The sequence below is a fragment of the Tympanuchus pallidicinctus genome, unplaced genomic scaffold (genome assembly GCF_026119805.1).
Source record: "Tympanuchus pallidicinctus isolate F22 unplaced genomic scaffold, pur_lepc_1.0 scaffold22, whole genome shotgun sequence".
Classification (NCBI taxonomy): domain Eukaryota; kingdom Metazoa; phylum Chordata; class Aves; order Galliformes; family Phasianidae; genus Tympanuchus; species Tympanuchus pallidicinctus.
Genome location: NW_026294739.1, coordinates 12393390 through 12405435, shown reverse-complemented (window position 1 = coordinate 12405435; position 12046 = coordinate 12393390). Strand labels below are relative to the sequence as shown.

The window sequence follows — 12046 nt, the reverse complement described above, 5'->3', positions numbered from 1 at the left end:
ATTTCTCCACTTCTTGATGTTGTTGTGTTTACCAGAGTGGGACAGGCTGGTCCCAGGGGGGCTGCGCAGTGAAGGAGACATCAAATAGCATGACAGAGAACATGAGATGCCAACAATTTGCCCAATCATAGCTCATCAACAGGTAAAATCGATTGTTAACTGTATTGTGCCTTGCCTGCACGGCAAGTGGTTTTCCCTTTTTTCTTTTTTCTTATGCTTAGATTGCTCACATTCCGCTCAGGCTTAATTACACTGGTAATCAGTGTGTGTAGTTACAATAAAGTCCATCAGACTTCATCCACAGTCTATTGTTATATAATACGATATCCGAAGCGACCCTATGTCTTGTGACAGTGGCAGCAAGGTGTCTGGGGTCCAAGTCACAGAGCAGGACCTGGGCTTGGCTGCAGCACAGTGCAGGTGCATGCTATGGCACTGGTCTTCACAGGAGACCTATTTTGAACACCCCGTCTCTCTCTGGGCATCTCCCCAAACCTGGATTTTGGTCCAAAGGAAGGCTACAGAGGTGGGAAAGGTTCTGGAAGGCAAGATATACAAGGAGCAACCAGTCTCCTGGTTTGTTCAGCCCAAAGCAAGGGCTGAGGGGAGGCTTCACGGGAGAGTATAGCTCCTAACAAGGATGGATCTGCATGACTCAACCAAATCTGTGTCTGGGGACTTCTGTCAGCTGTACTTCTGTCCATGAAGCAGCAAAGATGGACCAAATACTGAAGAAACTTGAAAAATCAGAATGATGGTAAGAAAAAGCATTTTTTCTTTTTTCTAAGCAGTGTCATTTAGAACCACATAGAAGACAAAGCCAAACAGATATGGTACACTTGCAGGTCATTCCCGGCCATTCTTTTAAAAAGAAATACTCATTCCTGACAGTAGTACTGGTAGTACTGGTTCCTGGCCTTTTACAAGGTCCATCTGAGGACATCCTTGTTGCAAAACACCTGTTTACAAAGAGACCAAGAGTGATCTATTGCAAGCAGGTGAGTTCTTGATGCCAATCAATGCCTCCTGCAATCCACTAGGGGAAGGAAATTCATGCAAGGTGTCGTTAGAGGGGTGTTTAACTCATTCTCTCCATTCTGATCATCTAGGTGAGGTGTGTTTTATGTCCACCCATGCAGCCTCCATGAGATGTGAGGATACAGGGAAATAGAACGCTTTTATGGTGGTCTGGAGGGTTGAACTCAAAGTAGCTATCAGGGGTTCACCTTCCATCCCAGGAAGGGATATCCATGCTTTTTTAGCAGCTTATATAACAGGATGGAGAGGCATCTGAAATGTTTTCATGACACTGAGCTTTTAGTCACTTGCCTTAGGAGGATGAAATGAGGCCACAAGATTTGGGGCTTCTAGCTACATGGAATCACCATAGGAAGTTCAGCTAAATGCTGCACTTAGTAGTTGGAGGGAAAAAAGGCAAAAAAGAGGGGAGGTGGTGCAGATGTGTGCCGGAGAAGGAGAGGCAGCTCACCACAGTTGTCTGTCCTTGCCCGAAATGTGACTGTTGTTGAGTCATGGTTACAGGAGGCTGCTGAGATACGTGAGACAGGACATTATTCCACCCCACTTGCTTCTAACAAGGCCTCATTGGGAGGTCAGGCTCAATGAAGGCGTGAGCTAAATGGAAAGGGTCCAAATGGTAACAAGACTGTTTGGAAAACGTGAGCCATGAGGCAGTGTTGAGTAACTGAGTTTGTTTGAATGATGAAAGAAAAGGCTGAACTGGCATACTGTATCTCCCGTAACACGAAAGATAGTCAACTACTCTTTCTTTCTCTTACTTTTGTTATAAATCAGGGGGAAAACCTACATTTCTAGTTAAACAATTAGATTCTTGGAGGTAGGTTAGATATTCAGGAAGATTTTCTAACTTAAATAGAATTTAAATGCTACATAGAGCAGAGGGAAATCTTGCACCTGCTTTAAGGAAAAGAGGGACAAAAATTGCCAAGGGTGATCTCAGGGTAGGTGGATTTTGTTTCAGAGCAGGGAGACAAGCAAAACAACTATGTCAGGGCCCCACCAACTCCTTCAATTTCTGCAGTAACCCCACACAGGTGAAAGTAGAACCCTGCAAACATGCACTTGTGAACCCTAAAACCAAAGTGCAAGTCTGGGAGCCCTTCAGAGCTGGGGCAGGATGGTGCCCTGTTGGTACTCTTCATTTCACAGGGATATGTTTGATCAGAATTCTGCTTTGCCACCATTCCCTGAGATGCATCGCAGTTGCCTTCATTCTACATGGGAAGTTATGTCAAGAGGCACTTGCTGCCTTCCTTACCAACAGGTCAAACCAGAAGTCTGTGTCCTCAGCTTTGCTGGGCTGCAGTGGAAAAGCAGGCCCTTCTGGAGTGCAGTCCAGCTTCTTTTTCTTATTTGTGCACTCAATAAAGCTCTGTTTTTGCATGAGAGCCAGGTGTCCACTCAACTATAAGGAAATGTGAAGTTGTAGCTTCATGTAGCACATGCCAAAAGCCTCAGTTTTTTTATAAAGAAAAGAGCAGGTACTGTGCAGACAGAAGTAAAATAGCACCCTTTGTCCCCAAAGAAGCAAAAGATCTGCATCTTTTAGAATGAGCTTTGTTCCTCCTTTGCTCCCATGCTTTACCAAGCAGGCATGCTGAGTAGTAGACAGAAACTGTGATGACTGTATCAAAATAAACAAGTAACAAATAAAGGAAAAGGACCAAAATAATGCAAATTCCTTATCTCATTATCTAGGACAATTGTGTTTCAAAGAAAAATCCAATTTTGAACTTAGCTGTTAAGAATGGCTTGTACAGCTCAGCGCAGTGCCAGTGCTGCAGGCAGCCTGCCCCTTTGATTTCACTATGCTAACTGGGATGGACATTTCTGCAGGCAAAGATCACTGGGGTCCTTCCAACTGGTCTCTGCTGCCAGTCATAAAAGGAGAAAGTGAGCCCAGACATTCAGTCACCCTGAGGGGTTTTGAGCTCTGTTTGGATAGCTTGGGCTGCCAACAAGGACTGTGGAAGGCACATCCAGGTCTGCCAGGCTGTGTCTGCCTTTATGCAGGCTCGGAACTTGCAAAACACTCATTTCATATCCCCTGAAAAAACGTTTCTCATTAAATGGGTAAGGTTTGTCTCTGTTTCTCAACTGTTCTGTCAGTGTAACAGCCTGGGAATGCTAAGCAACAAATTCAAACATTAGGCAGAACTGAGCACCTACATTGTACCTGACTCTCTTCTATGCACAGACACATAAGTATGGACAAAAAGCATGTGGCCCATATCTGACAGTCTGTGAAAGCAGAAGCTGCTTGTTACTGCTCGTGACATCCTGGTACCCATTAATCCAAATTAATGAGCACCTCAAAAAGCAAAACTGAAAACTTATTTTCAGCATGATTCTAAATATCACCCCACTCCAAATCTGAGGGGACTGCCCTATGAGTAGGATGTAGAGTGTGAGCTCTCACCAGAGGTGAGAGTACAGAACATAGGGTCCTGGATGTGTGCTTATGACCGCTCTGCAGAGATGATATTTGCAGCAGCTCCCCTGCCTTCTGATGACCGCAGAGTTACACTACATGAACAGTTCAGTGCAGCAGGGCAGACCACGTAGCACTGCTGATCTGTGGCTGGCATGAGTAAGGAGAGATGATAAAACATATCCACACTTTATGGTAACTGTTGAGTCCCAGCCTGAGCCACTGATTGAGTGCCTGGGAAAAGGATCCGGTCAGCCCTGGGAGCACAGGTGAGGCAATTCACCTGTGACACCAGAAGGGGTGGAGCCTGGCTGTACATCTCTTAGACCTCATTTAAGGGCTGACTGCTGCTGGGAAAGGGCTTTGAATTGGAGATTCCTCCCTTGTGGAGTTTCCCTTGTGAGCCTAGATCTTCAGAGACAGGTGAGCATGTTTTCTTTGTAACACCTTTCCATCATGCTATTCCCTTTGTCATTACAACTCTTGTATTACCATACCATTGTGTTGATATTTCTGGTTTTTACACCCACTGTGGCTGGAGACACTGGACTTGTAAAGGGAGATAGAGCAAAAGACTGGCATCTGAATGAATAGCATTTGTTAAATATCACCTAGCATCTTTATTGTCTCTTCCTTCAGGTAAAGCTGTCTTTTGGGCCTTAGTAGGCAAGTAGGTCTCTATCCTGTCAACTCTACAAGAACCACACGTTTACAAAGAGCTGACACTTCTATGCCATTCCCTGTTGTGCCATAAACATAAATTAAATGTCTAGTCTGCAAACTGCTGCAGCTGCCAGTCTGTTGCATGCAGCAACGTTTCTTGTGTGCAGGAGCTTGTAAATGAGGCAATGAACTTGGCCTCCAAGGAAATTGGATCCCAACTGCATCCCAAACAGAGGATGGCAGGAATAACACCATTAACCTATTCTCATGGTTTCTCCTGAAGTTGCATGCATTGCATGGGACAAGAGATAAAACCTCTCACCTTCATCTAACAATGGATATTGTTGTAAACTGGGAATTCATCTTAACTTCAGAGAGAGATTCATGAACAAATGTGAACTATTTCCAGTTTGGATGTTGTGCAGTACTGTCATCTGAATTGCAATAGATGGGAAGGTATTTAATGTTTGTGTTGAAGTTATCTAAAATGGATGAAAAAATACTTTGATCCAAATAAGTGATTCTTTTTAGAAAAATACTTATTTTTTTTATTCAAGCTAATCTCTTTTCAAAGACAGTTCTGATACAGACATGTTGAATCAAAACAATGCAGTCTCCAGTGACTGCTTTTGGTTTTCCAGACCTGCTTTGTACCCTGAAAGACCAAAGGATTCTTCACCATGACTCCTAGCCTTCTTCAATCTCTGGATTTCTGTGTTAATGCAAGAGTGGTTTAGCATTGAATTTTAGGAACATGCAGTCTCCAATGCTGAAGTTCTCAGAAAGCATTCCTCAGCCCTGCCTAGGAAATGCATGGGCAAGCTACTTCTTTAAATAACAAACTGTGTACTCAGTTCAGAGGGGACAACACCCACACACACCTTTCCCAAAGGACGAAGTGTTCCTCTTGGTCTGAGGCCACACTGTTTTGTTGTACCCACCTGTGGGCAGACTTGCAAAACGTGGTGAGCAGAAAGTCAGCCTGGCATCAAAATAAGAGTAAGAAAACACATGCTCATCAAAGCTGCTTTTTTGAGTAGATGAACTTAGCAGAAATACTCAGTGTGTTGCATTTATGTACTTCAGAAGAAATTTTTCACAATGAGTGAAGCATCCCTGGAAGTCACCACTATGCAATGCAGCTCAAAAGGATGCAGCAATGGCATTTCAACCACAAGCACTTTGTGAGCTTTCACCAGGCTGCTCCATTTGCAGCTGTCAGCCATTTCTATGCTGTTGAGGGGAGAGGAAAAACAGCATTACAGAATTCTGCTACTGCAGCCAGCTTTTCCACTTCTGGTTAACTGGAAAATGAGCCAGATCCCATTAGGATTAGAATGGAAGGTAGTGATGGGTCAGTCCTTCTGTTTTTATGTCTCTGAGACAGTCCTTGTACAGCCAACTGCAACTGTCCACTGCATTCTCCTTCATAGTGCATCTTCATTGCTGTCAAATGTTGGGTTGCTATGGCCTCCCATATCTTCCTCTACTGATAATGCCACAGAATCTGAGAAAAAAGTTTCATTCAGAGGTGGCCAGGCTGAGTCCTGTTCTAACACCTGCTGAAGCCTTTTGTAATGGCTCTTGGAGTGGTACTGAAAAGTCATCTTCAGCAGCAGCCATAGGGCTCTGTTCTCAATGATGACTTCCTGTAAAAGCAAGAGCAAAAGGGAAATTCTGGAGGATCCAAACAGCAGCTTTTTCTCTTTATCTATAGGACACACAGCAAGAAGTAGAGACCTAGATCTCCTATTCTTTCCTGCTCATCCACACTCCTTAGGCAGTCTTTTACTGAGGACTCTTCTTAGTATCTCTAGCAGAGCTCTACTAAAGCCTTCTCATCTTTTTCCAGCTTGGGGCAGGGTTTGAAACACCTCATTAACCAGAGGAAAGGAAAGACAGTTGGGCTTGGCATTCCTCACATCCAACCATTCTGATGTGAGAATCTGAAAACAGAGAGGAAGTGCAAAGTAGCAGCAATGGTTTCTGTTTGACAGGTTATTCCTAAAATGGACTGAGAAGGATGGAAAAAGAGTGAGAGCTGACTCTTTTTGTCTTTCTAGATAGTGCTGACAGGTGCATTCAGTGCAGTACACTCACCTCAACAAGAAAGGACACAGCCAGTGTGACTGCCAGCATCATCACCATGGAGATCCGCCACGTGGTGGGGGTGCAAACCAGCTGGAAGGAAAGCAGAGGCAGTAAGCAGTGTGTGCACATACTGACGTGGGTTGGAGCTGGTGTCATCAAAAGCCAGAATCCCACACTGGCTGTACACTGCTGACAAACCAATACTGCTACTTATCCTGAGGAATTATTGATAAAGAAGCGTTTGTACTTATGACCCAGGAGAGAAACCAGAACAGCGGCAAGAGGTCTAAATGCTTCCTCTCTTCCTAATATGAGAAATACTTCTGGGTATTTCAAACTCCAGACTTGGTTCCAGTGTCCCATAGCTTTCAGCGCTGGGTTTCTGGCTATAGCTCAATTCATTTTGGAGATACAGCTCTGATCAACGCTCAGATCAGCAGTTGCTCGGGAGCTGGGTTATTGCAGCTTCTAATTGCCACACCTTCTTTTTGCCTTCTCAGCAAATCCAGTGCGTTCCCTCCAGACAAACCGGGTTTCCACGGTTCTCCCCAAAGGCATTTTAGCCCCGCAAACTGCACTGCTGATACTGTCCTGTGCCGCCACAGTCCATCGCAGGGCTAAGACTTGCTGCTTTAAAGTGCCATCTCGTGGCAGATTCTTTAACCGGGTCTGCCTGCTTAGCCTCTGCTCTGGATTCTGCTGTGCATTGAGGCAGCTGTAGCTGGGCTGCTTGGCATTTGAAATCCAGCTGTGTGCCCCTCATCTCTGTTTGTTTCAGAATTCCAAAGCCACTTGCTAACTTTCACACAAGGATATAGGACTGAAAGCAGAATCACGTTCAGCATTTGCTATCCAAATCCAAAGCACTTCATTATCCTGATCACAAATGTACTGGAAAAAAGATAGCTGTGCATTTCTTTTGCTGTTTGTTCCTTTGGCTCCTTCTACAGGGCTTTGTGACAGTCACAGTGGAGAATATCAGCATCTTCCTTATAACTTTCAGGCTTAACAAACTGACAAAACCTCTGTCCTACAGCTGATGCATATCTTATCCTTCCCTTATATTTCTCTTAGGATGAATTTGCACAAGGTAACCCTCAGGTTGCATTCTGCCAGACAAAATCAGCCAAGCCCTGCTGGTAATATTATCATGACAGATCATCTATTGCCTTAGCAGCCAGTTGGTCTTCAGAGGTGTCAAACATCCCTGCAAAAATCTGTGCCTTTTGTTAAAAACACTACTGGTGCACTTGTAATAGGACCAGCTATAGGAGGAAAATTCACAGTGGAACAATACTCACATCCATCTTAGAGTAGAGATCATCGATATCAGCGAACACCAGAAAGAGGCAAACACCCAGTTGCCCTACAAGCACGAGTATGAACACATCTGTAGAAACAAGGAAATAAAACCACAGCTGTGAGTGCACTCATCTGCTTCCCTTTACTACAGAAGTTTGAACCCATCATTTCTTGTTTCAAATAGACATGCATGCACACAAAAAAAAAAAATTTAAAAAAAAAAGTCCATGAGAGAGCAAGGACATTCCAGCAGAAGTTTTACTTAATCAAACTGATACATAAGAGGCTGGGATGAGCCCTGAAGCCATAGATCTTAAAATGCCAGAAGTGTACTTTGATCATTTGAGCTGACCTCAGAAGCCTGAACAGAGTCCATTCCACTGAGTGTCAAACCAAAGTCAGTCTACTGTCACTTTTTAGCAGCACAAAATGTGGGCCCAGCCAGCCCAGAGAATGGCACACCACAGAATGCCACTGGGACTAAAACTTCAGAAAGAAACGTCTGGTACAGGCTGCCCAGGGAGGTGACGGAGTCACCATCCCTAGGGGTGTTTAGAGAAAGGTAGATGTCACACTGAGTGACGTGGTTTAGAGCAGGCACAGGCTGATGGTTGGACTGGGTGGTCTTGGTGGTCTTTCCAAACTTAATGATTCTGTGGTTCTGTGACATTGAAAAGCTGGTCTTTAGTCATTTAGGAATCTAATAGTGAGCTCCTGCTTTTATTGGCTGGCATCACTGCATCACTTCAGTCAAGTTTTAAGTCAAGATTTCCTGAGCGAATTGACATCTGGAGCTGACTAACTCATAGATCCCTTCCTCTCTCCCCACACTTACAGTTGGTGTAGATGGGTTGCCTAAAAGGCTTTCCCTTGGAAAACACCAGTGCTATGATGAGGCAGTTGATGGTACTTAGCAGCCACACTGTGGTGTTTTCATAGCTCTTGTAGCCATTGTCCATTTCTGTAGGGTCTCCATCTCTCACACCATGGAGGACCAGGCTGGAGGCAGAGGAAGAATTCTCTGTGTGGCTGTTCACTGAGAGGCAGGCACTGCAAAAGAGCATTGTTGGAATGGTTTGGGACCTGCAGACAGCACTGCTTACTGTAAGCAGCTGGTGGGAACACAGGGTCTATCTGCAGCTGCTCATCCATGCTGTAGTCAAGCAGTCATTTCAGGTAAAGCTGTCTCACTAGGTGTGCCATGTTTCACCTGGAGTCCCATGAAGGAGGCCTACCTGTGTATATCAGTCTTGGAATACCAGGGCTGCTTCTGGACCATTAGAAATCCAAAAATCTGCATGCTGAGGCTGAAGAGGATGTTAAGTATGACGGAGAGCAGCAAGGGAGGTGAGATGAGTTGGCTAGGAGGCCTGTAGGGAACCAGTTTTGGGTAGGCTTCTGTGAAACTCACTGAAACATGACAGAAACATTTACTACTGTGTCCAAAATAGCAGCAGTATTACATACAGACTGTTGTCAATGGCAGCATTTCTACCATTTATAATGTTCATTCTAATACTTTCAATTATTATATCTAGCAAAAATACAGTGTTATTTTCCTACAAAAGCTTATTGGCTACAGCATATGTTAATTAATAGCTTTTGACTATCTTGAGGCATTTTTGGAAAACAACTTTTAGATTCTGGTTTTATTTGGCTACTGTCAGACCCAGAAATAAAAAGATATACTCAAGCTTTCCTGTTCTCTTCCAGTCACCTGGTAGCTGTGGCTTGGGATGTTGTGTTGCCTATGTTCTGTGTTTCCTGCTGCACTAAGCACCCAGTTCCCGTTTACCTGGGGAGACAGAAGATTGCACAGGCCCTTCCAACAAGTTTCCCGCTGTTGTTTCAGAAAGTTATTCAGATTTTGAGTAAGCCTCAATGTGTTGTTGCCAAATAGGGTATTTTAAACAAGGCAGCTTTCTGGTGTGACTCTTTTAGGTTTGAATTGATCAAGATCTTTTCTAGTTGTCTCTTCCAGTAGGGATGGAAGACAGTCACATGCATTCAGTACAGATTTTTGTGCTCCTGCACATTTCTACTTCTAAATCTCTCTCTGCATTTGCTTTTTCTCAACATCCCTTCTCTTTCCCCTCCATTAGTGTCTTCCTCTCTCATTCTTGGCCCACAACAACCTGCTCTGTAATGCCTGACATTCTTCATTTGTTCCCTTGTCATTTGCATATTGCCTCTCCTGCCTACATATCTCCAAATGTGAGCTGAACTCAGCAGTGGATCTGTTTTCCAGAACAGCCGGAAAAAGCCTTAATAAACCTTCCACTTCATTTGGTCAGTTTGCTTTTTCTCCCTGTAGAGACATCCCAGTTATCAACCACCTATGTGCTCAGCAGTTACAGCACTAAGAAATAACCATCTTATTTTAGAGCTTTCTCTTCTCTGACAAGATGTCTTCTCTAATAATCTAAATATCCAGTTCTCCATGCAAACTCTTTCCTTTCTTTCTGTACTTAGGACTACACATTTCCAAGGAGGTGAAAAACACATGAAATGCATTCTCCTCAAACAGAGGATGACTAATTGACTTACTTGTCATACCAATTACAGTGGTAATAGCCAGATCTTGAAACAAAAATTGGTAATTCCCAAAGGAGTTTAGTTGCTGAAAAGAGGAACGGAAAAAAGAAAACATCACAAATCAGACATTTGCTGCGGGCTTGTTTATATCACCTCCAGAAAGCTTAGTGTTGTTTTTGGGGGGAGCTAATTCTCAGCTGCTTGTTCTGAAATTCCAAGAATACACTACTCAGCAGATAAAGGGACCACACAATCCAGCACTGCCAATAGATTCGTCACTACTGGGCCCGCAGTGAATACTCTCCTTTTGTGCATTGTTTGAACTAACGATGATTCCAGTTCACTCAATGCAATAAAAAAAAAGTTCTATTTGAAGAGGCATGTCCTTTCTCAGTGCTGGGTGATTTCTGAATGTAAAGCCCTCCTCTCTAGTTGGGAAGAAGCCACATAAAAGCAGTTTAAGGCACTCTAGGGGATTTTGCTTACTGTCAAGCTAATTTATGCTTCAAATGCTGAATAAATTGCAACAGCATATGCTTATGCCAGATTCTCCCACATCTGAAATACTGTTCAACATCTCATTCTTGTTTTTGCTCAGTGTGGATCCTGAGCCCATTGGCTGGAGCTAATGGAATAATCTTACCAGTTTTCCAGATCAGAGTGCAGAAGGACTAAATGATCACCTCAGCTCACATGAAGCTCCTTATCCTAGGGTGGTTTTTTCTGTTTGTTTGTTTTGTGGTTCTTATGCTATGTTTCTACTACAAAGCAGAGTAGCTCATCCAGTTCTATCAAACAAGGTCCATATTCTCAAGACGTACCCAGTACAGTAGGAGAACACCAAGGTACTGAATGGTGCTATACAGAGCCATGTACTTGAACATGCAGAAGGAAGTGACCAGGGCAGCACGGCCTTCCCTGAAGGAAGATGTGAATAAAGGACAGTAATTAGGTGATGGTCTGCTCTTGTTGCCAGTCCTCTCAAAATGCAGTTGCAAAATAAAGCATTTGCCACAAGGACAGAAATCTCTACCATTCTTTTTTTCTGCTCAGCTGCAGTTGCCTTCCTCCTGTGGTTTGAAGGGAAATACATCTGTCTGTATCTTAAAGGAGTTTAAGACACAAACTGACCATATGGTGATTTCAGAGTCAGATTTATTTTTCTCCATGTATGTGCATTCTGGCTTGGTGGGAACAACAAACACTAATATTTGAAAGCAGTGGGGAATATCTCCTTCACATAACAGGAAACGAAAATCCATGCTTACCTGATGAGCTCTGGCACACACGCTATGCTGGCGGTTTGGGACGTGAAAGGCGAAGCTACTGATGCCTCCTGCTCTGACAGTGATATCCCTGCATGTGCCACTTTCAAAGCCTGAAAATGCATATAGCTCCTCAGCACTCACAAGCCAGGAAGTGATGCATCAACCAAGAAATGAGCCCTCATTACAGGATATGTTCTGTGAAAAGCAGCAGTCCCTCATCACTTCCTGTGTGTGCTCCACCCAAAACGTTTCTTCGTTTGGATTTGGAGCAACAGGTCCAAAGCAGTAAGGGGATGACAGCATAAGAAAGACCATTTCCTACAGACCCCAAAGCCAAAAACCCCAGCTGCAGAAGGCAGGATTAGCAGTGCTTCCTTTATCATGCTTCTTTGGAGTCACAATTTCTGTAGATATATAGGCTCTCTATTTCCATCTCCTGGGAAAACCTTTGGGACTTTAAGTGCAAGCAACTGCTTCACTGCTGAGATGGCAGCACTCCCATCTCCTACATGTGCTCAGTTAGCGATATCTACTGACAATGCACTCCTTTTTAAATAAATAAATTATAAGGAATTCTCACTTACCCCACAGTCATTGGCTCCATCTCCGCACATGCCCACAAAGTAACTAAAAAATAAAGTGACCTACAGTCAAGTGCTGGGGAAAATGAGACCTATAGGTAGGAGGGGAGCAGAGTCTCTGCTATGTAAGTTAT

General features: G+C 43.8%; 1 protein-coding gene across 1 annotated transcript in view; it reads right to left on the bottom strand.

The window, feature by feature from the left end:
• Positions 1-4150: 4150 nt before the first annotated feature.
• LOC128082647 (probable cation-transporting ATPase 13A4) overlaps positions 4151-12046 on the bottom strand; it is a 33725-nt gene continuing 25829 nt past the window's right edge. Inside the window, exons 22-30 of the mRNA XM_052686989.1 lie at positions 11916-11958; positions 11332-11441; positions 10885-10981; positions 10076-10148; positions 8764-8938; positions 8364-8578; positions 7528-7616; positions 6236-6316; positions 4151-5784 (exon numbers count right to left, since the gene is read on the bottom strand). Of these exons, the coding sequence (XP_052542949.1) occupies positions 5563-5784; positions 6236-6316; positions 7528-7616; positions 8364-8578; positions 8764-8938; positions 10076-10148; positions 10885-10981; positions 11332-11441; positions 11916-11958 (1105 nt within the window). The 3' untranslated portion in view covers positions 4151-5562. The remainder of the gene's footprint in view (positions 5785-6235; positions 6317-7527; positions 7617-8363; positions 8579-8763; positions 8939-10075; positions 10149-10884; positions 10982-11331; positions 11442-11915; positions 11959-12046) is intronic.